This window comes from Odontesthes bonariensis, chromosome 14 (genome assembly GCF_027942865.1).
Source record: "Odontesthes bonariensis isolate fOdoBon6 chromosome 14, fOdoBon6.hap1, whole genome shotgun sequence".
Lineage (NCBI taxonomy): Eukaryota > Metazoa > Chordata > Actinopteri > Atheriniformes > Atherinopsidae > Odontesthes > Odontesthes bonariensis.
The window spans coordinates 10,746,303-10,770,640 of record NC_134519.1 but is presented as its reverse complement, the minus strand read 5'-3'; the positions used below and the strand labels follow the sequence as shown (position 1 = coordinate 10,770,640).

At 44.0% G+C, this 24,338-nt stretch overlaps 1 protein-coding gene across 1 annotated transcript; it reads left to right on the top strand.

Annotated features, from left to right (window-relative positions):
* Positions 1–1,822: 1,822 nt before the first annotated feature.
* Positions 1,823–24,228, top strand: LOC142398936 (uncharacterized). Its single transcript, XM_075483192.1, has 11 exons — positions 1,823–2,256; positions 4,676–5,603; positions 5,686–5,690; positions 7,258–7,506; positions 10,354–10,932; positions 14,120–14,866; positions 16,205–16,965; positions 19,272–19,482; positions 19,752–19,816; positions 21,758–21,851; positions 22,634–24,228. Exons 1-11 carry the CDS (start codon positions 1,986–1,988, stop codon positions 23,662–23,664), a joined length of 4,941 nt encoding a protein of 1,646 aa, XP_075339307.1. The 5' UTR covers positions 1,823–1,985; the 3' UTR covers positions 23,665–24,228.
* Positions 24,229–24,338: the final 110 nt, after the last annotated feature.

Sequence of the window (24,338 nt, the reverse complement as noted above, 5' to 3'; positions counted from 1 at the left end):
CTAGGGCTGGGCAACGATTAAAATCTAATTAATCACATGATTTCCCTAATTAATCATGATTAATCGTATTTGTATGCAAAATCCAAAAATGAATCCAAAAGTAGTGTATAGCTTTTAGCATTTAGTTTTATTTTAAATGTGCTGCCATATGAATGAAAGTGCCATAACATTTGTTGTGCAAACACACTTTTAACATCAGCATCTTTCTGTAGTTTTTATGTAGAAGCCTCGCTCCACTGTCTGTTTCCTTGAATGACTTGCTGCTATCAGTTGTGTGTTTTGCCTTTAAGTGATATTTTAGACTGGAACTACTACACTGAGAAGACAATTCAACTTGGCAGTGTTTACAGATGACTTTGGTTCTGTCGACTCCGCCGCCTGGAAGGACTTTAAAAGGAAAATGGCGTTTATAATTGAATGGCAACAGCTGGATGTGTGCTAACACTCTTCATAGCCAGCTTATCCTCATTGGAATCAGGCAGGTGGTCAGAGAGTTGATGTTAACATCTGGCAACAGGTGAGAGGTGATGGCACAGTGTTTGTCGCTGAAGGAGAAAAGATTCCACGGCTGGCAGGACAACACATTCAAAGCCTCGGTGGACAGTGTACATCTGAGCTCTTGGACCGGCAGAAAGGGAGGCTGGCACAAACGCAGCAAGCAGAAGGCCTGGCAAGGGTTAATAGCAGGTATCTCCCAGGAAAACTCAAGGTGTGGTGCTATCAGTTCACACTGTACCAAAGTGTAATGTGGCTACTGAGAGTTTGTGACATTCCATCATTAGTAGCCAGCAGGATCAGCAGGATCAACAGTATCACCAGCGCATACATCAGGAGGCGGCAGGCTCCGTCAGAGGTGGACCAAGCCTTCTGCAGAAGCATATCGCATCCTGGGCAGCAAAGCTGTTGAAGCTGTACATCAGTACCAATACCATGGAACAGTAACCAACAGCAAGCTGGCATTTCAGCACCAGTTGTGCAAGAAAGCTCATTATTGTGTGCATTTTTATCGTAAACTCAGATATCTTAATGTGGTCAGTACTTTCATGAAGATGCTTTTATCAAATCCATTCTCACCTTTTTTTTTTATCTCCTGGTATGGCTTACGAACTCTGAAAAACAACAACTGTCTACACTGCGTTATTAAGGCGTGCACCAAACTTGCTGGTGTCAGCCTTCCCAGCCCTTGCACAAGAACAGGGCCCTTAAAAAAGCCTGATCATGAATGATCCCCCTGTTCTCTGACTTTGCTTTGGGGGCTTTAGTTTTGTGTCCAAAAGATGCAACATGAATAGATACAAGAGCTCTTTCATACCAGCAGTCACTGGCTTTTTAAACAGTCACATGTGATCATTTTAGCTGTCTCATTTTGCTTTTATGGTTTCTATGTTTTAAGGTGTTTTAATGTTGTGTTGTGCACTAGTGTGTGCGCTTTCATGTTGTTATAAGACAATACATGTCTGTTTATCCGTTTATGAATTAGTTTTTTCCCCCCTGCTGGCTGTACATCAAATCATCCCTCTGGAGAAAATAAAGATACATTGACCTTGACCTTGACCTACACACAGAAAACAAACAACAAGGATTAAATTAGGGTTAAATTATTCTGTAGTTCTGAGTACACAACTGAGCCTGCCCCCTCTCCTGTCTATTTACTGTCAAATAAAAGGCCCCATAAACATTTTAAAAAAAAGCTGAGCATGAGAACATAAACGTTTATGTTTTACTGAAATATATTTGTATTTTCAACTAAAACTTCAGAAAGGATTTTGTATACCACGTTTATTAGAAGTTTTACGTTCATCATCCTTTACGTCACATCCGCCTTCATATTTTTCCGGAAGTAAACAAAAATAAAACAGTTAGGAGCATAGACCATAGGGTTCTTCGTCTCTCCACAGAAGCTACATCTGGTGACAAAAAAAAGAAGCAAAAAAACTTCACTTCCCTTTATCACCTCTGCTGAAGTTTTAAACTGTTTCGGCGACATGCCTCCCTCCTCTGCTTTCGGGACGCAGGTCGCTGCCATCATGGACGTGCTGGCGAAAGCTGCCGTGGCAGAAATAACCAAGCTGGCGGAGGAAGGGTGTGTGGTTCTGCGCCTGGAGGTGCGTCGGAGGGACACTGAGATCCAGGAGCTTCGGAGGAGTCTGGAGATGATGGAGGCCGAACTATGCAAAGCTCAAGAGGCTGCTGCAAACCGTCTTACAGAGGAGAAACAGGCTCTAACGACAACAGGGACTCAGATGCAGCGGAGCGGTGAGAAGTCAACCGTACTTCATTCAAAAACTCTGAACTTCATCATTTACTCCCCAATAAAAAAGGCTTCTGACTGTTTTTGATGTAATTTTACTCCGTGAAAGGACTTGTGATCATCTCCTTTTAAATACGGCTAATGTATGCAATGATAATTCCAGCACAATTGAGATGTTCACATACATCATAGGGCATTTACTTTGTGTTTTTGTTTAACGCAATATTCATCCTGCCAAACTCACAGCATCACAGTTTAGAAAATGATCTTTTCCACACATATTTTGCTCCCCATTTGCTCAATCAGATTAATCTATTAGTTAATAAGGTGTCATAAAACCATTAGAATAATTTCTTACAATCCTTGAGGACATCCCCAGTTTGCTCGTGTTGACATTTCTCATGAAACACAAAGAGGCATTTGGCTGTCAGATAAGAAGAGAAAAGCATTAGTTAAACCCACGTGAAAAGCAGAAACCGACGACCGCTGAGGGGGGAGCGTGTCTATGTTCCCACGGCCTACTGGTCCCACAGCCTACTGGTCCCACAGCCCACTGGTCCCACAGCCCACTGGTCCCACAGCCCACTGGTCCCACAGCCCACTGGTCCCACAGTCCATTGGTCCCACAGCCCACTGGTCCCACAGCCCACTGGTCCCACAGCCCACTGGTCCCACAGCCCACTGGTCCCACGTCACTAAGACTTTTTTTAAATTATTTAGGCCCATTGGTCCCACAGCCCATTGGTCCCACAGCCCATTGGTCCCACATCACAAAGACTTTTAACATTATGTTTTAGGCCCTATGTCCCACAACTCCATGTTCTCACATTTATGAGTAAACTAATAGCGAAAAAGGTGTAAAGACATTTGGCCTGCACATGCTAACCTTTTTTTAATTTTTTTTTTTTAAATGATTTCCTCAGCTGTTTTTTTTAGCTTCATTTCCAAAAGTAGAAAAACAACTACAACTGCACTGGTACTACTAACACTACTGCTACTACTAATAATAACAACAATAATATGTATTTCATGGCTAAATTGGCTTTACACAATAAAAAGTGGCCTATAAAATATCATCACAGTCCGGGGTGGCGCACTTGACCAGTGTCATTAATGACCCTGGTGGTAAGCTGCCATAAAATAAAATGTATTTATTGGATATATGTGTTCCTCATGTAGTTGAGGAACATTCCCATGCAAACCCCACATAAAAATTCTGTATGGGCCTCCCTCACTATGCTAAGTGACAATAAAGATTAGTGAAAACTTTCATTAAAATTCTAAATTTGCTCAGCAAATAGAAATGGATCGTCTTTCCTTTTCAACACAAAAGGCAAGTCAGAAAGTCCCGCACACACTGTTTTCAGACAGCACAATATTCGAATATTCGAATAGTGTGCTTACCAAAAATTCCCATCCCTACTCTCTGTATTGTATTTCATAGTGCACGGGAATAAGAGAGCAGAGCAATTCTCGTGCTTGAAATGTTTCAATGTTTCAATGTCTTCAGATATGTGCAGGTAGAGCAGGGGCATATAAAGATAGAACTCGTGCTGCAAACACACACACATTCAACAAGGTAGGAGGATATTTGTATGCAGAGATGGCTGATATTCATGGGCGCTTGATCACTGGAAACCGTGGAGGAAAGGTTTTAGTTGTCCAGAACTTCCGTTTTCACCGACATGAGACCAGGGGCGAAGAGACTGAAGAGTGAAGGTTTATTCAAACCCGCTGAATGATGAGGAGGAGGATCGAGATATCCAAGTGATAGGGTTCCATGAGCAGGATCATCCCCACCCCCAGGAGCAAGCCATGGTGAGCAGAGCTCAATTCCAACAGCATGCTGTAGCACAAGTCAGGCGGAATCCAACTGTACCAGTAAGACGGGTTTATAATGCAGAATTGGTGCAACATCGTCATCGTGCAGGCCAAGGAGGAGGTGACAGACCACCAATACCAGGGTTTAGGTCCATCCGATCTACAATGCAAAGAGCCAGGTCTGAGGCCCAAACATGGGCAGAAGAATGTTTTTTGTTGTATTCTGACAGTGATCGGGGCATACAGGTGTTTGCAACAGACGGGAACCTGCGCCTGCTAAGACAATGCAGGACAACATACATGGATGCCACCTTCAAGAGTTGCCCTCGACCTTACAGACAGTGTTTTACCATACTGGGAAAGCATCATGGTTTTGTCCTGCCTTCAATAGTAGTCAGCTCTTCAAAACAAGTCAGGGAAGTAATCTTGACGGTGTTACAGTTTACAAAACCGAACGTGAAGTGAAAAAGAAAGGGAAAAAAAGTACAATAAGAACAAACGTGGCGTGGGCTGAGCATCATATTCGAAATTTTAAGTGACACCCAACTATGAATATTAGACCAGAAAACATTAAACATGTTCACGTTATGTCTTTTGTTGCAGATAAAAAAGAGGATTGGGAAGCAGTTGCAGTGTTTCCTGAACCGAATCCTGCTGATTCACTCAGTGAGCCTCAGGATAGAGCGCAGGAGAGCCACAACATGGTGAAACAAGAGCCTGCGGGTGAACTTTCCACCATCAAAACGATAGACGGCACAGCAGCGGCAGATGAGGCAGGAGAGCCAGATGACTCCGTCTGGCCTTCAGCTGCTTGTGGCATGTTTGAGGAAAACTGCGCAGAAATGCAGCAGCATGTACAGGCTTTCCCCTTTCGTATTGAGGAGTATTCTGCTTGCAGAGACAGAGAAAGTTCCTTTAATTCTTTATCAGCCACAACGGAGGCAATATCAAATGATTGCTTAACTGCACCAATTAAAGTAGAGGTGACGATGCGGCCTGCGTGCATGGGAACTACTCCTTCAGGATATTTCCATAATGAACAGTTAAGGCATGATTCACACCCCGCAGTCATTCAGGATGAGTGCATGCAGTCTGCTTCACAACTGGTCGAGCCACCAGCAGCCCAGCCTCATGCGCAGAGGTTCAGCTTTAGAGCCAAAAGGCAAATGAGTGTGTGGAGGCCAAATCAGAAGCTCTTCATCTGCTCTGTGTGCAACAAGGGTTTCCCCCGTTTGTCTCAACTGGAGGAGCACAAGTCCTCCCATCAAACCCTCAAACCTTACAGGTGCCTCGAATGCGGGAAGTCTTTCACCCAGAAGACCCGGCTGAAAACCCACCGGAGCGTGCACACGGGAGAGAGGCCGTTCAGCTGTGTAATCTGCGGCAAGATGTTTTCGAGGCAGGACAACTGCCTGAGACACGAGCGCTTCCACAGCGGGCTGAAGCCGTACAGCTGTAGGCAGTGCGGTAAAAGCTTCACCGTGCTGGGGAACCTGAAAATACATCAAGAGATTCATCTGCAGGGAAGATAGCACCACTCAGATACATTTGCTCTCAGTCAGGAACAAAGAGTTTGAACCCGTTTCTTGCCGTGGATAACTCTGACTCATCAGTTGCCGTAACTACAAAGAATACTGGAAAACAATTTTATAGTTTTTTTCCTATCAGAAGGATTATTAATCTACAACACTTTTAAGAAAACAAAATGGGATTCTGTGTGAAATGTAAACATAGTACAATGAGACTCTGAATGGCTTCTCTTGTAGTGAAATAGAATAAAAGTAAAATAATAGCGGCATATATTGCTATACACAAGAAAATAGGAAGTAACAGAAAGTGAAAGCTTAAAACAGCACCAGCTGGATGTTTCATATGCTGCGATTTGTGATATATGTATTTATCTCGTTGGATTTTCATTCATTACAAGGAGTTTTCTTTCAGCTTAATATGTAAAAATGGTTTGGTTAAACAATGATGATTTTTGTCTGATTGATTTTGATTTTCATGTTTGGTAATTGCACTTTTTTTTTAATCTGTTTGAAGAGTTTTTGTTTTCAAGGTATGTTTCCAGCTTTTCCATTGCACATTTTTCCTTGAAGCCTTCTACTTCAATGCCATGTCCCCTCCGTAGTTTCTGTGCACCATCATTTCCTTGCTGTTATACGAACGCCGTAATTGTTGTTGGGTTGTAATCACTTAAAAAGTGTAATCGGAAAAGTTAACTTTTTGATCGTCCAGTTGCATTCACTGTGTGTAAATGCTTTTTGAAAATACACAACGTCTAAAACATGCCAGTTTGCAAAAGTATCGTATTGGATGTAAGGCTAATAATATTCTCCAAACTAATCTAAAATATTTAACAGTGTGATGTGTTAAATAGCCTATGTAAGGTAAATAATCAATTAAATGCGCTTGTGGGAATTGTCACATGGGAAAAAAAAGTGTTTAATTGTTGCTGCATACGTTAGTTTAGTGTATGTCAGTGTATTCTGCTTTTAAAACAATTTGAAACTGCATAAAATCTTTTAAGATAGTCAAAGTGTTAAAATTCCCTTAAACTATGTAAACATACATCATTATCTAGTTTCATCCTCATCCATATTTTATGTGGTTTTATAAGAAGCTTTGGTCTTTTTAATTTATTGCGAGATTTTTTTAGAAAAAGAAAAATAGTCCAGAGCCTGTTGCATTTATTTATTTATTATGTTTTTCAGTGGTTGATAACAAAAAAAAAAAAAAGGTTTTCGTTAGATTGGATCAACGACTAGAACAAAACAGGAGCGATACTCAGCTCTGATTGGTGGTTGGGATCCAAGGGCGTTTAGGGATTGGCTGTTAGAGTAACGGTAGTTTGGGTCTGTCCCCACAGCTGATGCATTCTGCCTTGGAGGGAAACCCCAACGGCGGAAGTTGCACCTTTCTCACAGTTTTTACGGTATTTTTTTTGTCATCATTTCCTTTAAACGAGAGCTTTCGTTGTTTATAAATTTAGTGTAGTCAATTAGCTGCAGCTAGCTGAAAGGAGCACGCATAAAATCCAACGCAGAGCGGACGAAAAAAGCTGCAGTCTGACAACAGGTCAGCGGCTCCTGCCCCGGCCTGTGTCCGCCAGCTCGCGGCCTCGCGCCGGGCGGTTTGGTTGACTTTTCTCGCCTTTAAACTTCAGCCTTTCATCTGACTTGGAGGCTTCACGATAATGTTGAGCGGCGTCGCGCTGCGCGCTCAGATCGCCTCCGTGATTGATGCCTTGTCCAAAGCAGCCGTGGCAGAGATCTCCAAAGTTGTGGAGGATGGCATGGTGGTGCTGCGGCTGGAAGTGTGTCAACGTGAAGATGAGATCAAGAAGCTGAAGAGCAGCGTCGAGGTTCTGCACAACGAGCTGAGAGCCGCGCAGCAGGCGGGGACCCTGCGCCCCGACCACCGCGGCACAGATGGTGAGCCGGACCTCCCCTTGCAACACACACAATCTCTTATTATCTGTATTTTAGAAAAAGACCTCACAAATGACAAATGCGTGCCTGAAGTCTTAAGTAGCTGTTGAACCAAACGTAGGAAGAGTCGCGTGGTTTATGTGTGTTTTTCCTTTTAATTTCTTGGTTAAAAACTTGCCTATTTGTTTTTTGACGAGTTGCTTGCAGAAGTTGCAGTTACAGATGTTAAAGTAACATTCAGTGATGGTCAGAGTTGTTCATCAGCGAGCTTTTGGCCTTTAATTCAGCACAGAAGGAGTCAAAAATCAGCTTTATGAATGAGCAAATCAAATCCTGCATACCAAAGCAAACAGTCCATGTCTGTCCCTGTCATGACTGTGGAAGAGTCAAAGATGGAGGGTGTCCCTGATTAGGAGAGCAATGGAGCACAGCTGCAGACGGATACATTTTCCATCACCGGCACATCTTGTTTTTATCTAAATGAACACAAGGTCAGACAGACAGATGTCCATGTAGGGAAATTCTCCCCCGTTTATAATAACAATGAAACTGGTAAAAAAAAAATATATTATGACGAATCAAACCAAAAGAAAATGAATCCAACAAGTGCAATAAAGCACAATGATGACGCGTATACGATTTTAAATGACTTCACAGCTCAGCCACTTCTCTGGATGTTCCACTTGTGACACGAAAGTATCCACCTGAGTGGGAGTAATCTTATTTATCCAACAAAACTATTTGAGTCGAGAGGGATTTGCTCCACAATGGAGATTACAAATTGTTTTAGGAGTGGAGTTACACGTGTTGACTGAAGGCTGCGGAGCCCAAAATCAACACAGCGGCAGTACGTGGAACTCTGTGCCACGAGGAAAGAAACCACCATCATCCCGAACCATGTCCTATAACGCAGAGTCTTGTACAGCCGTTATATTTTTTTGGTGTATAGTACCGCTATCAGTGTCATTGGCTGGAATATAAGCACCAATTATAACTCAAACTCCTCCTTGTGAGGCAGTGAGTTGATCCTAAACTGTTCAGTTTAGAAGAGAAACTAAGAGTCCAATGTGGAATTCATAAATGTCAAAAGTCTGTAATTCATGGTCTCAACCCGCAGCAAAACCATCCCCACACCGAGCCAAGGATATAGGGATCATACGATTTTATTCCCTGCTGTCCAAAGTTCATCCTCAGGAGGAACATTAGGACCCCAGATGCTACCGTGAGGGTCATCTATAGTGATGCACGGGGGCGAGCTGGGGCACACACACCCTCCCAGTTCATGGGAAAGGTTTGATAAACATGTGGTCGGGGGCACCCTGAGGGTGCATCATCAGTTACTGAAAGGGTCTGTGATGTGAGCAGCCTCGTTGTATCCTTCTCACCGGTGAGACTTATGTTGAAGGAAATGGTTTGAATTTTGTAATTATAGATTTTATTGGTCTTTTGAGATTATCAGACGTCATTACAGGACGATACCTATGCTAAAATAAATATCCTCCTTCGTGTTTTGGCCTCCTTGAAGAGGTTGATTCGTGTCCTTTTGTGTGTAAATATAATCCAACTTTTAGAACATGCAGTGATCACATAGCTTGGCCAATTTAAAAAAGAAGTGTGCTGTGTCTTTTTTCCGGTCTTACCAGGCCTGTATTTAAACTGATCGCTCTTATCATCGCTTTGTTCAGAGCCCTGTTTAAATGCCTCAACGTGAAATCTGGAATGGGCCACACAAACACTTTCCCCTTGTTGCCACATACCTTTGTTCGTGTGCATCCTGTTGTGAAAGATGTGCACGAACACTGCATGCAACAGTTTAACGGACTGATAGGGAGTGGTTTAGAATTCAGGAGTCAAAAAGCGACTTTGACGGATGCTTAATCCAGCGCAACACGTTTAAAACAGACTGGGTGTTTCATTGAAGTGATTAAAGTGGCGTGTGCCTGTCCCAGTCAGTATTAGAGGCCTCGATTTGACTTTAATCCTGGTTGTTTTGTTTGAGGAAACGCAGTATTTATCTTACAAGGTGCACAGACACGTTCTGCTGAGAAGTCTTAGCATTTCTATAGATGTTACCTCGATCTCAGTGTTTAAATAGAAGTTCATATGTAAGCACTGTGTTGTGGAGGTCTGAGAATATGCTCAGACGTCTTATCTGGACACAAACCACCAACCTAAACGCCCCCATCAGGAACAGTGTACTCCATCGCAGAGCTAAAACATTTAAAGAATGACTCAACAAACAGCCAAAGATGTAGACCTCCAAATTCCCAAGCATCCCAATCTGAATAAGCATCTGTGGGATGTTCAGGAACGAGCTCAGTCCACAGGAACCTCCCCACAACCCACAGAACCCAAAGGACCTGCTGCCAGCATCCTGGCGCCAGATACCACGGAGTACGTCCAGAGGTCCGGAGTCTCTGGGGGTGATCGGTCAGAGCTGATGTGGGATCATTCAGGTGGTGTTAATGTTGTGGCTGATTAGTGTATATTTATATATTTACAGGGATTTACAGGAGCCTTAATTACATTGCAACTCGTACAAACTTTTTTGGGAAGAATCATGCAAAACTGTGACTGCAAGCCACAAAAATAAAAGCTTCAGCTGTTGTCAAAGGGCCATAAAGTGGGAAGCTACTGAGCTGTGAGTGCCTCAGAAGCTCCAAGAAGCTCCTGAAAAGGCAGCTTTTGTGCTTCACTGATTATCGATTTACAAACTCAAATTAAAGTACGCAACAATCAGTGTTTAATATCCTCAATTTGGGATCACAGAAGCTGTTATTTATCACTTCATATCTTCCTACTGGTCAGTTTTAACAGAAGGATTCAAAGGTTATTGTTCTCTCTCCACAGAAAGTCAGAGCGGTGCCGGTGACGAGAGGAACCTGCATGTGAAAGCGCACGCTGAGGAGAGCCGCAGCGCCCTGTCGTTACCCGGCGTGCAGGTGAAATGTGAACCGTTAGAGGAGGGAAGCGAGGAGGCCCGGAGACGAGCTGACCGGCCGGGAGAGGATCTGTGCCGGTACGAAGGTGGGCGGTGGAGGTCAACGACACAGAGCGGCGCCGAGTGCAGCGGCTCAGATTATCTAACTTTGGGGCACAGCAAGCAGCCGGGTCTGTCCGGGTCATCTTTGGGCGCCGGGCCGGCCGCGTCCTGCAGCGGCTCTGGTGGCTTTCAGCAGAGCCCGTTCAGCCGCGGGCCGCTCGCTTTCAGCCAGTACAGAAACGCGGCGCGGAGGAGGACCGTGAAGAGGCTGATGTTTAAAAAAGGCTTCATCTGTCCATACTGCGGCAAAAGCTTTGAACGCGCCGGACATCTCGAGAGACATAAAAGGATTCATACTGGCGAGAAACCGTACCGCTGCGAGATATGTGGGCGGCGGTTCAATCAGAACTGCAGCCTGAAGGAGCACATGAAGATTCACAGAAGGTGTAAGTAAACGGCCTTCCTCTCTATGCTCGGTGGTTTGGATACAGGAGCGTGTTGCACAAACAAGTTAAATAAGAAGTTCCCAGAGAAATGATGCAGCAATGCAAATAAAACCAATGTGTGGCAGTAAGCCTTTGCCTTCAATATGAGAAAATGAATTTAAGACTGAGGACATTGTTTTTCCTGCTCTCCTGCTGAGGTGGGGGGTGGGGGGGGGGGGGGGGGCAGGACATCTGGCTTTGAGCTGCCTGGTGGGAACTGAGTGACTTGCTTCAGCAGGGACGGATTTGGTGGCTTCCAGATTTGTGGGTGACCGACCTTGGATTCCTGGGGTCACCGGCTCTCTGCCAGCGTACTGTATTTATGTTTGACTGGGAGACGAGGCCGTTGGACATGGAATCACATTTAAAATAGTCCAGATATGCCGAGGAGTAAGCTGTCGCAGCTGCCTTCCTCGGTGTGTTGTTTCTGTCGTCTGGCTCGGTTCAGCTCTCAGCTGGAAGTCTCTGGCTGTGACATTCCTCTGTGTCACAGCCAGGAACTGGGAAGATGGTGGGCTCAAAGTGCCCCGGTGATGGCTCAGTTAGTTTGTCTGCCTTTTATAAACTCACTGCTCCACCACGACAAGACCCTAAAATGATCCGGTTGGGAAGAACTTTGTAAACTTTGTTCATGCACGCAGCTGTGAAGCTACTTTTTAAATTCCCTTTAAGACTTTCGACTGATTCCGCAATCTTTAGTTTTTGCAACAACAGGATAGCAATGAGCTTCAGTATGTTGACTTGTGCAGGAAAGTATTACAGAGATGGATAACCAGTCAAAGTCGGATGCATCCCTGCTCATGACAGGTCTCCCGCGTTCAAATCTTTAATGGAATATGACATTAAGAAACAAAAAGGGGTCCATTTGAGAAATGTTTCAAACATCTCCTGTTCAGACCTGAGCTGTGAGCTGATTAATCTGTTAGAATTCATCCAAATGCAGCCCACATAGTCCAACGCGAACATGGTTCTGTTCATTCTGTGCACAGCAACCAGCACCTGTTATATCCAGGATTTTTCTCCAAAATGTTTCCACTAGGGCTGGGCGAGTTGACTCGTTTTTAACTCGCTAATTATTTAACGTCGATAAATATTTTATAGCGCATATTTTTTATTTTATTATTGTAAAAGTCTGTTGCTGTCTTCTGCGGAACAGGAAAAGAAAGTAATCGGCGGATCCACCAAACATGGAGAAGGGTACGGAACTTTTACTCGGCCATTTTCATTTTAAAGTTCTTCCAGACGGCGGAGTCGACAGAACCAAAGTCATCTGTAAACACTGCCAAGTTGAATTGTCTTCTCAGCGTAGTAGTTCTAGTCTAAAATATCACTTAAAGGGAAAACACACAACTGATACCAGCAAGTCATTCAAGGAAACAGACAGTGGAGCGAGGCTTCTACATAAAAACTACAGAAAGATGCTGATGTTAAAAGTGTGTTTGCACAACAAATGTTATGGCACTTTCATTCATATGGCAGCACATTTAAAATAAAACTAAATGCTAAAAGCTATACACTACTTTTGGATTCATTTTTGGATTTTGCATACAAATGCGATTGATTGTGATTAGTCAGGGACATTTAAACATTTTAATCGTTGCCCAGCCCTAGTTTCCACACGTCTCTCCAAATGTTTTAAGTGTCGTGGTTACAGAGGCGTGCTGTAACTCTTCGGATACGAAGCAGAAAGCCATACCTGGTCTCTGTGAGGACAAACGTGTGTGTTGTGCTTCCTGGAAGTCATTTTGTCGCCACTTTCAGTTCTGCTTTTAGTGTCAAAACAGCGGCCCTTCACATTGATTTTCATTTTGCTGAAAATGTCACAGGGAGCCAAATCTGTCGAGTAAGGCAGTTAGTGAGCAACAGTGGTGTGGGTGCAGCCAAAATCTCTGTGTTTCCAGTTCACTGTTAGTGGGTTGCAGAAAGACAAGCGTTTCTCTGCACTGTTTCTGTGAGACGTGTCTGGATATTAGAACTCAGTGTTGACAGCCTGAACTTGTGTGACAAACGTATGACATTGGATGCCAAAGAAAATTATTAATAGGTTCTTTATTGAGCTCCTACCGGACGGAGTTTGTCCTCTGGGTCGTAGCCGCAGACCCAGCTCTCATCACCAGTGATGGTCCTCCGTAAGAGGATCAGTTTGACTCAGAATTTGATGTTTGCTCTCCGCAGAAGTTTGAGGTCAGAACTTTCTGGGGAGTGTTGCAAAATGAAGATCAAGTTGAAGGGATGCCGTTTTAACACGGCTGAGGAGATCCGGCTAAAGCAGAGCAGTAAGTGGTAGGAACAGGATTTCAGAGAGTGTTACAGGAGTGCTGCAGAAGGTGTTTTCATTGCAGGGAACAGCAGCCAGATTCAAATGGGGTAAATTTTGGCTTTTTACATACTCTCTTTCTCTCTAAACCTTTGATTATATTGTGTGCTTGAATCTCAGCAGCATAATTTGCTAATGCTGCTGGAGCAGGGCTTCAGCTACAGACTATTGTTGTTATCAGTTAAACATTTAGCACTATAAAATATCCAAAAATGCCTAAAAATGCTGTTCTCCTTCCCCTGTAGCACAAGTGGTGTCATTTAATTTCTACTTTTTTCCAGATCAACAGCGCAAAACCCTCAGAGAGTAAGATGAAGAAAAGCTTCACGTTCTCACATGTTTGATCAAACACATGCTCTGGATGATTACTACATTATCAAACTAAAAAGCACAAGTTTTATTTTGATTTAATCAACTCTGAAGAGTTTTACGACGGATCAGAGTGACGGTGCATTTTCTAAACACGCCTGCTGGGGTGCAGCACATGACTTTGGCTTTAAAAAAACTGAATATTTGATTTTTTTCCATGTATTTGCCATTTGATTTAAAGGTCTTTAATCCAAGCAAAGCAACTTGTCTGAGATTTACATTTAGGGTGGATGAGCAGTTAAACTGTGAAACTCTGAGTAACGATTAGTTAATCACGGTGGAAAGTGATTGAGGATGAACAGCATTACTGTTACATGTAAAAACAGTGCTGATTATTACCAGAAGGGCTTTATTTAGTTTGATCATCACAAGGCAGGGATGTAAGCCAGCTAAGTGGTTTGGGAATAAATGTATAAAACTCAAATATGTCGATGACAAACATATCCTCCTGCTTTAAAACAGGCCTTCAGTCCAGACCAGGTGAGATCGCAGTGGACCACCAGAGGCAGATTCCTGAGGGGAATCCATGTGTTGATGAGCATCGCGCTGAGGAAGCGAAGCCGGTGAAGACCGAGGATGGCTTAACACCGAATGAGGAGGTTTTGCTAAAACCTGAGCCCGCAGGGGAGAGTAAAGCACAGCCGCTGTTTCGTGGGCGACACAAGCAAACCACGGACAGAGCTGACAACCTCGATGACAACTTGGCCGCGCTGGAGAGGGACGGCTCGCTGTGGATGTCCAGGTTCCAAAACAACGCAGAGTTGAGCGGCACAGAATTCCTCAGCAGCTCTCCGCAGAACATGAGCTCCTTCCCTGTTATCACACAGCTCCTCCAGCCACCAGCAGAAGCTTCCTGTACCACCTTTTCTTTCCAAGGGAAACCATACGGGGAAATGAAAAACAGCCCAGTCTCCCAAACACCCTACGGATCCTCGGACGCGCTCATCATCTCACGCGAGGCCGGCTTCCACGGTATGACGGAGGCCTCGATGGATCCCCACCGACAGAGGAGGAGCCGGTCCTATCAGGTGGTCAGACCTAAGAAATGCTTCATCTGCTCGTACTGCGGGAAGGTCTTCGAGCGCGCTGGACACCTTGAAAGACACCTCCGAATTCACACCGGGGAGAAGCCGTACGGCTGCCACATCTGCGGGAGGTGCTTCAATCAGAAGAGCAGCCTCAAAAGCCACATGAAGACGCACAGAAACGGTAAGAGTTGGGCAGAAAGAGATGCCGGCTTTTTGTTTTCATTGTTACAAGAAGCTGAAGAGAGCGAGAGTGGCGCTCGGTACAATAATCTGAAACGGTTTGTTGGATATCCAGAAGGTTTGGGATATATTCTCTTTGAAATATTTCTTTGACACTGAATCAGCTTGACGGTGAGTGAGCTCGTCTTCACAGGCGACGTATTCCACGTCTTCAGGGCTGCTTAGATCCCATTCCTTTGATAAGTCTCAGTCAGTAATGGGAAAAGGAGACTGCGCATACGGTTTCACAGGATTGTTTCATCTGCATTGAAAGTTGCTTACTTGCCGTTGCTCTCATTTTTCCAGCTTTGTACTTGAAGTGTGACTTTCCACTTTCTCTGTAGGATCGCTGCATCAATCAGAAATGCATCTGTAGCTGTTTGCACACAGTCATAGATGCGCTCTTTTAAGAATGATTTCATTTCCCAGCCAAAAAACCTCTGTGTGTCACATCAGTGTTTGATGGCTTTAATCCTCACGCTGACTTTTGATTATCCACTAAATTTGATCTCAAACGTCGTGCACCTCTTCTGATCTCAGATGGCCCCCTTTAGAGTGCCTTAATACTCACTGCGCGGCTCGCAAGCCACATTTGGCTCCTCAAGCTTTAACTGGTGGCTCGCACTCGCATTATAACAATATGGTGACAATAACAATACATTTTTTCAAATAACATACAGCGAATACTGCACAGTATTAAGTATTAATTAAGGCTTAATGGTGTTTCCTAAAGGGGGAACTGTTAAACCTGGCAACGCAGCCCGCTTAAACCACCGTCACATTGACCGCAGTGCACGCTAGCTCCTTTAGCCAGCGCGAGATGCAGGCACAACGGATCGGTTTTTGATTAAAAAAGGGCAAAAACCAGCACAAGAACCATGCCCATCCTGAATGTCTCACTATGATTACAACAACAAACTACAAATACAACATGAAGAAAGTCAAGGACATGCACGCCAGCTTCCGCTCATCCCAGTATTAAAGTAAATGTGGTCTTAATTGAAAATGTATTGGCTGTGTTGTTTCTTTTTTTTGTGGGATGTTTTATATGTAGAAATACATATTTGCAAAAGGGGACTTTAGTATGTTGTGGTAAAAGTGTCTCTCCCCTTGATTTTGCTCTGCCAATGTGGCTCTTGTGTAAAAAATAGTGATTATCCCTGCTTTAGAGGGTCAGGCACCCTAAGTTGGTGCCATTGATCCATATTTTGAGTAATGCTGCTCTGTTGGATTTGAAAACACAAAATGTTTTAAAAATGCTTGCTTATTTAATGACGTTGCCTGTTTTTGTTCTAAAAAGGGGAGAGCGCAGACATGCTGAAGACTCATCACCTGATGTTCACGATGCCCGATAATCAGCTGTTGGAGAACTCTGTGGAGTCCCATAACGGACCAGCAGCCGCAGGGGAGCAGTTCCCCGGCCCTGCGTACGGCGAGGTGCCGAAAGACGAGACGGTCATGGTAAAACTGGAACCCAACCGAGAGGGTTATCACTCTCAGGGTCAGACGGGGGCTGACGCTGGCACGGATCAAAGTAAGCTGTGGACATCTGCAGCCGAGAAGAGCAGTGATACCTCTGACCCGACTGCCTGCGTACAAGATGTCAAGTATGGCCTCAGCCCAGCTGCTGCTGCAGCCAGCGAGCAGCGGGGCTACACATCACCGGCCAACGATCTGTTCTTTATAGACAACAAAGAGAAGGAGGATCAGTATTCAGTCATTGGGATTCAGCCGACAAGCTCGGATGCACCCGCGCCATATGATCAACTGATTACGCACGGGGTGGATGTGAATGATTACAGCGCAACGGATGAAAGGACTCATAACGGAGGCGCGTGTGAGTTTAATATGGCCGCCTCAGGCAGTCATGAGAACAACTGCAGCGAGGACTCCACAGGACAGAGCAGCTACATATGCTCGAGTTGTGGTCAAAGCTTTGATAGCTTCAGTATGTTCCAAGAGCACCAGTGTGAGACAATCCCAGAGCAGGCCTTCAGCTGTGAGGTCTGTGGCAAGACTTTTACCCAGATGAGCGTTTTGAAACTGCATATCAGGCTGCATGTAAAGTGAAAGCAGGGGCGGAGTGCACGATAAAGACACGACACGACTTTCCCTCAGGCTGTCGTCATTATTTGAAGTAACAAATGTGCGCCAGGCCGTTTCCTCATGAGATCTAATTAAATAACTGACATGTAGCCAAACCTTTAAAGCCTGAGACTCTGTCAGCTCTGACAGTGAGCGTGTTTGCTCCTTAATTACTCCGTGTTGTGCTTTTGACTGACTTTCACAGATACCCAGATTGATCACTAGCTTCACTTTACTGTAATTAATCCCCTAATGGCAGTGCCATTTGTTTCTCTGTCTGTCAGCAGGATTAAACCAAAATCCGGGTTGAATTCCATAAAACTGATGGAGTGCGGGCAAACGGGAGAGCCTGGAAAACTTTGTTCAGGATCAGAACGCTCCTTAACGCTGTGACTTATGCAGCTGGCCCTGGCAGAAGATGGATGCCTGGTGTGCTACTCTAGTTTAAGTTCTTTAGTTTTCAGAAAGGCTAATGCGAGATGCACAACCAAAAAAAAAATAGAAATGTAAATAAAAACAATGCAGTGATTTGTTAATCTCATTAGCCAATATTTAATTTCCCGACTGAACAGAAAACTTGTGAGTGAGACAGTTTAATATCTAATAAATAATATTAGGTCATCTTCCATTGAAACTCAGTTTTAAACTGAATGTAAATATTATATTGAATTAATCGGCTTATCTGTAACATGCTGTACTTCAGATTTCCATTGCCTTTAAAGCTATGTATTAATACTGATGGGATGTAAGAAATGTCAGACTCTCCGCTGACCAAAACCAATAAACGACAGCACGGCAATGTGTTCTACCTCAGCGATACCAAGGGTTCTCGCACTTAAGCTTAAATCTGGAGACGTCCAGGAGTTTAAAGCTTCTCTTCGGTTGTGTTGCCTACATTTATTATACGATTGATGGTACAATTTGTGAGTTAATTTCACATAGCAGTGAAATCCCTTACCTGCCACTGCAGTGTTGCTGCTTTTTCTGTTCTAATTTATGTTTTCTGTTTACTAATCAATGATTGTCAACCGTGAGCACAGTTATAGCACAAGTCACCGTTATCACATGGTCTGAAATAATTTTCACTTTGTACGTGACAAAGATTATGTTTGATGAGCATATTGGAAATAGATTTGATTTTCATTTTGTATTTTTTAAATAAATTGGAATTTATATCACGGAGTCTGTCACTGTGGTTACTTTCATCGGTGTGAGTTAATCATTATTGAATATTAAATGCACCCTGTATTTCTTCCTTCTTCCACAGTTTTATTCCATAATTTACACATTCACGGAAAAGGTGGAAAATCTTAAAAAAAAGACGAGGCCCCAGCATGGATCTTTGAGGGACTCCAAATTTAAACCCTATTTCTTTCTTCAGGTATTACACATGGGTTGTTTGCAATAAATAAATCATTCTAATTAAGTTTAAATTAACTTTTTATTTTATGGTAAATGGGACTTGCTGCAGGAAGGATTTCAGTTAACTACAGTTTTTTGTTTTTTTGTAGTTTCAAACTGGACAAATGTTTTCTTGGGGTGGAAGAACGCTTTTTTGGTAGTAAATAATAACTATAATTATAAATCTAAGTGCAGCAGGCCTACTTCAAAAATTGTAGGCCTATATAATATATGGAAAACCTCTCAAAAAATTGGCAACCACGGTGTAAAAATTGTATAGCCTACTGATTTGAATACCAGAGGACCAGAAGTACGCATGGTAAGAATGAAAAGCCCCAGAGCTGGCTCGAGTGCACCGGTCCGAGTGTGAGCGCTCAAACCCACTTTATCTTGCCCAAATTCAGGTCAACAAACACGGTCCAAACTCAATCTGAATGCAGCTGACTTTGCCTGCTCTTAGTCTACACATGTAGCTTCAGGTCCAAATACACAAGAACCAAACCTAAGCAAAAACTGGGTCTCAGCTGGCTAAACCAGAATGAACTGCAGCAGCCAAAACATAGTGTTACTGAAAGCGTCGACAATGCTGTGTTTTTAAGGCAGCTCAGATTTCAGATGGGAAGCAAAGAAACGCCACCTGTACTTTTACTTGAAGCTCTGTGTGTGACCGCCTCTCGTCTCTTCCGCCTCACCTGTAATTTCTCTGCGCGTCCACTCGTGTGTTTACGGTACAGGCTTCCGCCACACGGAAGAAAGGTTTCAGCTAGCTACCAGAAACAGGGATGTAAAAAATTTCTACTGCGTCGCTTATTTTCGCTTTTTTTTGCAAGATCTATACTTTCAGCTCGCGCGTTTCCCTCTCATATTACTTTTAATTTATTATCATGGCGACGTGCGTTCCCTTTCAAACACAGTTATCCTCCATAATGGAGGTGCTGGTGAAGGCAGCAGTAGCAGAAATCTCCAAACTGGTCGATGACAAATGTGCGTTTTTGCATCTTGAGATATCCCGAAAGCAAAGCGAGAATGAGATGCTGAAACGGAAGCTGATGGTGATGGAGAATAAAACCGCACAGCTGCAGCGCGGATACGGTGAGACCCTCAGTGGGTTTGTTTGGGAAAATGAATCGTTGACTTAAATCAATGCACTGTGCATGCTCATGTAGAAGCATTATCAGTCCATTTTTTTATGGCAAAACAGCAAGTAAACGAGTAAAAGCTGACGCTGTGGGGATGCTGTCCATCTTACATAAATCACTGCACATGGAAAACAAAATTTAATGGAATTTTCCAATTAGAAATAATAAGAATCCTCTTTGGTTTAGCTTTTTTAATCCAATTATTTATACCTTTGCACTTAGGAAACTACACGGATCGAGGAACTGATCTGGGGAGCAACTGTCCACATCCCACAGAAGATATTAAGGTGGGTGTCTTTCCGATTATTTTAAAAGCCTTCAGTTGTGTCAGATCATTGTTCTGCAACATTTGTAGGTGGATCTGGAAAGGCTGGATTACAGACTGTAAAAAGTAGGCTCGCCCACTTTTCTGGGACCTCCAAGGGGGGCCTGGACCTATAACGTTAGACTCTAAGCCCATTAATGATTGTGATGCACTTAAGATGATGTTTTGAAGTGGGTTATACTTGATAATGACTGGAAAATAAGCAGGTATAACCATGTGGACCTTACAGTAACAGGGTTGTAATTAGTAATATACATCCACACAGAAATGTCAGTTTCTCTCAGCTCTTTTAGTGTCTGGAACTGTTTTCTGTTGAAGACTCTCATGTTGGCCTTTTTTTCCAGCAGCTATAGCGTTACCTGTTTTCATAATAAATGCTGTTAAAAGTAGCTGCAAATCAAAACCATGCAGCAGACAGCAGACATGATAAAAATAGCTGTTTGATTAGATTGGATGCTTACTTTTCATACACTGCGAGTATTCAGTTGGACCTGATTTTTGACCTGATCACAGATTAAACAAGGTGCTGGAAGCATGTTGACGTGTTGCTCCATTTTAACATGATGACATCATGCGGTTGTGCAGCTTTGTGGGTTTCACCTATGCACAGCATACTGGGGTGAGATCTGGTGCATCATCTGAATGCCACAGGCAGACTTTGGTGTTTAAACCATGCTCAGTTTGTACTTAGAGACCCAAAATATACCTTGTTTTGGTATATTGCCATCTGAATGCTTCTGTGGTAACGGAGACTCATCACACCGGGTAACGTCTCTGCAGCCTCGGTGTGTCGGAGTTATTGTCGACTCTACACTCTGATCTTTGCCATCAACAAGATATTTCCTGGATGTTTTTTCTTTTGAATTTTTGGCTCCTTATCTGTAAATATTCCCAACAACAGAGTCACATTATAAGTAGTTTGATCCTCAGCAGGTCATCTGGATGACATCTATGAATACAAAGACTAAATGTAATAAGTTATTGGCATGTGATGGTTGATTATTCACTTTGATGAGGAGGCGACATTTTGGAAGAGGAAATAAGTTCCCGGTCTGCAGCCGTCGGGACCGACTGCAGAGGGATGACAGAAGGACGTGCTTCCCATGTTGTCAGATCCCATAGAACAGCTACTGTTTCACATGTTGCAGGGAAACTTAGCGCTGGTTCTTCCGGGGAGGTGTCAGAGCACACAGAGCATCACATATGTTGCTGTGTAGCTGCATAATGGGACAGGATCTCTATGTTGAACCGTTTCCAAAACTGAAAGCGTGTACAGCTGGTGAGCAGCGGACCTGGACCACAGAACAATGGAAGAAGGTGGCCTAGTTTGATAAATCATGTTTTCTTTACATCATGTGGACGGCTGAGTACACCTGGGGGAGATATGGAACCAAGGCCGTTGGGAGGGCGGGTGGTCAGTGTGCTGCTGGCTCCTTCCACTCATATATGCGTTTAACGTGCACCACCGACCCTAACATTGTTGCTGACCCGGCAACGGTATTCTCCGATGGCCGTGGCATCTTCGAGCACGATAATGTGTTCTGCCACACTACAGAAATGATTCAAGAATGGTTTGAGGAACACAGCGACAAGCTCACTTGACTTGGCCTCCAAATTCTCCAGATCCAGGCTGTCCTGGAGGAAGAAGTCCGATCCGAGGAGGCCCCTCCTCATAACTTACAGGACTTAAAGGACCTCTTACTGACTGCTTATCACAGACATTATGAGGTCTGGTGGAGTCCACGCCTCAGCAGAGTAAGGTGGTTTTGCAACAAAACAGGTTCTACTCAGTATTAGGACGTTATGACTGATTGGTATATGTCAGAGAAGTTTACATTTTTCTTCTGTTGATCCCCAAAGTAGCCATAAACCTTAAATTGATGCTTCCTTTTTTTTTTTGTAGTACCCTGAGATGGAAGATGCCACAGCTTCCTTCACAATCAAAGAAGAAAGTCCAGATGAGGCGCTGTGGATCAGTGATGCGGCCGGACCCACCGGTGAGTTCACAAGCTCTATTTTACGCAAGAATGAATTATCAAAACTGATTTCTTCTTAGTTGAAACTCACCTTTATGCCCTTAATCCATGCATTCATCTCCAGTAGACTCCATTACTTTTAACTGGACTTCCCAAAAAGAGCATTAAACATCTGCAGCTCATCCAGAACGCTGCTGCTAGAGTTTTAACCCGGACTAAGAGATCTGAACACATCACAGCAGCTTTAAAATCTTTACTCTGGCTTCCAGTCAGTCACAGAATAGATTTTAAAAGCCTGCTGATGGTTTACAAATCCCAGAACGGTTTAGGCCCAAAATACATCTGTGATATGTTCAGAGAATATAAACCCAGCAGAGCTCTTAGATCCAAGGACTCAGGTCAGCTGGTCCAGTCCAGAGTCCAGACTAAACATGGAGAAGCAGCATTTAGCTGTTATGCTGCAAACAAGTGGAACAAACTGCCAGTGGAGATTAAACTTTCACCAAATGGAGACATTTTTAAATCCAGGTTAAAAACATTTCTGTTCTCATGTGTCTATGCATGAAATCTGCACGATATCTTTGAATTTATCTGGACTGTTGCTTGTTTTTAAATTAATTCATTATTTTCCTTTATGTATTTTTAATGCTTCTTCCACTCCCTGCTGCAATGGTTTTATTTTATGTAAAGCACTTTGAATTGTTTTGTACCTGAAATGTGCTATACAAATAAATTTGATTTGATTTTGATTTGATTTGATTTAATGTTAGGCTCTGAAGTCTTGTCCCACCTGTCCCTTGCAGGTCCTGCTGTACAGTACCATAATGCTCCAGGGAACCAGCAGTTGACCCATTCGGCGGCTGCCAGACAGAAGCATTCAGAGTTCAGTGACTCGTATAACTCTGCTCAGCATGTAGCGGACATCAATGGTCTCCAGTTTACGATCAAGACAGAGAAGGAGGAGGACCGACTGGCATTCAGGCAGGATGGATGTCAGCACATTGTGGGGAAGCAGACTCCGGCTGCTGCTGACTTTTCCATGGATGAAAGGGAGAGTCAGCTCTGGTCATCCATAATTGAAGGTAATGACATTGACGCGGGTTTTCCTGACTTTTCCAGTGTAGTGGAGGAGTATTCCGGCACATTCTCTGAGCATTCAGAAGCAAATGTGGTTTCTAACAAGTCACCTAGTGTTCAGCAGTCGTCGTCTCAGAGGCTGTGCAACGGCATTTACAGCAGCGAGTATCAGAAGGACGTTCCACAGTTGTCGAATTATCAGTCCAGACCGCACGCCGCTCTGTCGCAGCAAGACAAGCAGAAGGAGCAAATTTACCCGCCGAGGAACACGCCTCACGCTCAACTGAGACAGCCGGAAGAAGAATCCGAGAGGGAGCCCGCCGCCGGGGATAGAGCCGTTATAACTCACTCTCACAACAGCTTCACACCCAGCAGCTTCTACCCTCACGCCCCCCACAAACCGCTCTCCTCTCTGGCCCGGGGCTACACGTGCTCCCAGTGCGGAAAGTCCTTCAGCCGCCTGCACCAGTTCAAGCTGCACCAGCAAAGCCACAAGAGGAAGCGGGCGTTCTGGTGCTCGGTGTGCGGGAAAAGCTTCCAGTGCTCGTCCCACCTCAGCATCCACCACCGGACTCACACGGGGGAGAAGCCGTACGGTTGCGGGCAGTGCGGGAAGAGGTTCACGCAGCAGAGCAGTCTGAGGGTCCACCAGCGCACGCACAGCGGGGAGCGGCCCTACAGCTGCTCGCAGTGCGGGAAAACCTTCATCCTGATGCACCACTTGAAGCGGCACAGGATCATTCACACATACAGCTGAGGTGCAGGTGTGTGCAGGGAGCTCAGGTGACGGGACACGGATGAAACCAAATCAAAAAGCCAACAAACGGCAGCTTTTTTTTTCGTTTGTTTTTAACCACGGGACTGACTTTGTACATCAATGCATATTTTACTATGCAGAACTTATTCGAAGTGGTGTGCTTCTTTTAAGAATACCTGTCTAAAGATGATTAGATCATGTGAAACTGAACTGCACCCTCATTCACACAAGTGAGTGTTTGTGAGACACTTCCAAAGCTAGAAATCCAAAAAAAAAACCCGGATCTAAAACGTGGGGCCATCAAAGAAAACCCTACTGTCTCCTGCATCCACTCTTTTAGCCTGCCTCTATTTAATGTGAGTACTGAAACGGACTCCCACTCCCCCGTCTGCTTTCCCATTAACAGTAACAGGTGGGTTATGTTTTCAGATCCAACGAAGCTCCTCTCAGGTTCACGTCTTGGTGATAACAGCTTGTCCCACTGTTGCTCTGTGTTACAATTTCTATGAGAGTTCTCCTGAAAATTGCTTTATGTTTTACATTAAAAGTGTTGTCAAAACTGTCTGAAGCTGAAGATTTTCACTGTGTTGATCCTCGCGTGAGCGATTTTAGACAAAACACGAGTCGTTCTCAGACATGTTTCTGGATATCTCGGGACAAACCACTGATACGTT

Excerpts from the sequence above, each read along its gene's own strand:
- LOC142398936 (XM_075483192.1), top strand. The coding sequence starts at position 1,986 with ATGCCTCCCTCCTCTGCTTTCGGGACGCAGGTCGCTGCCATCATGGAC. Across the intron at positions 19,817-21,757 it reads ATCCCACAGAAGATATTAAG|TACCCTGAGATGGAAGATGC; the intron begins GTGGGTGTCTTT and ends TTTTTTTTGTAG. Across the intron at positions 21,852-22,633 it reads TGATGCGGCCGGACCCACCG|GTCCTGCTGTACAGTACCAT; the intron begins GTGAGTTCACAA and ends TGTCCCTTGCAG.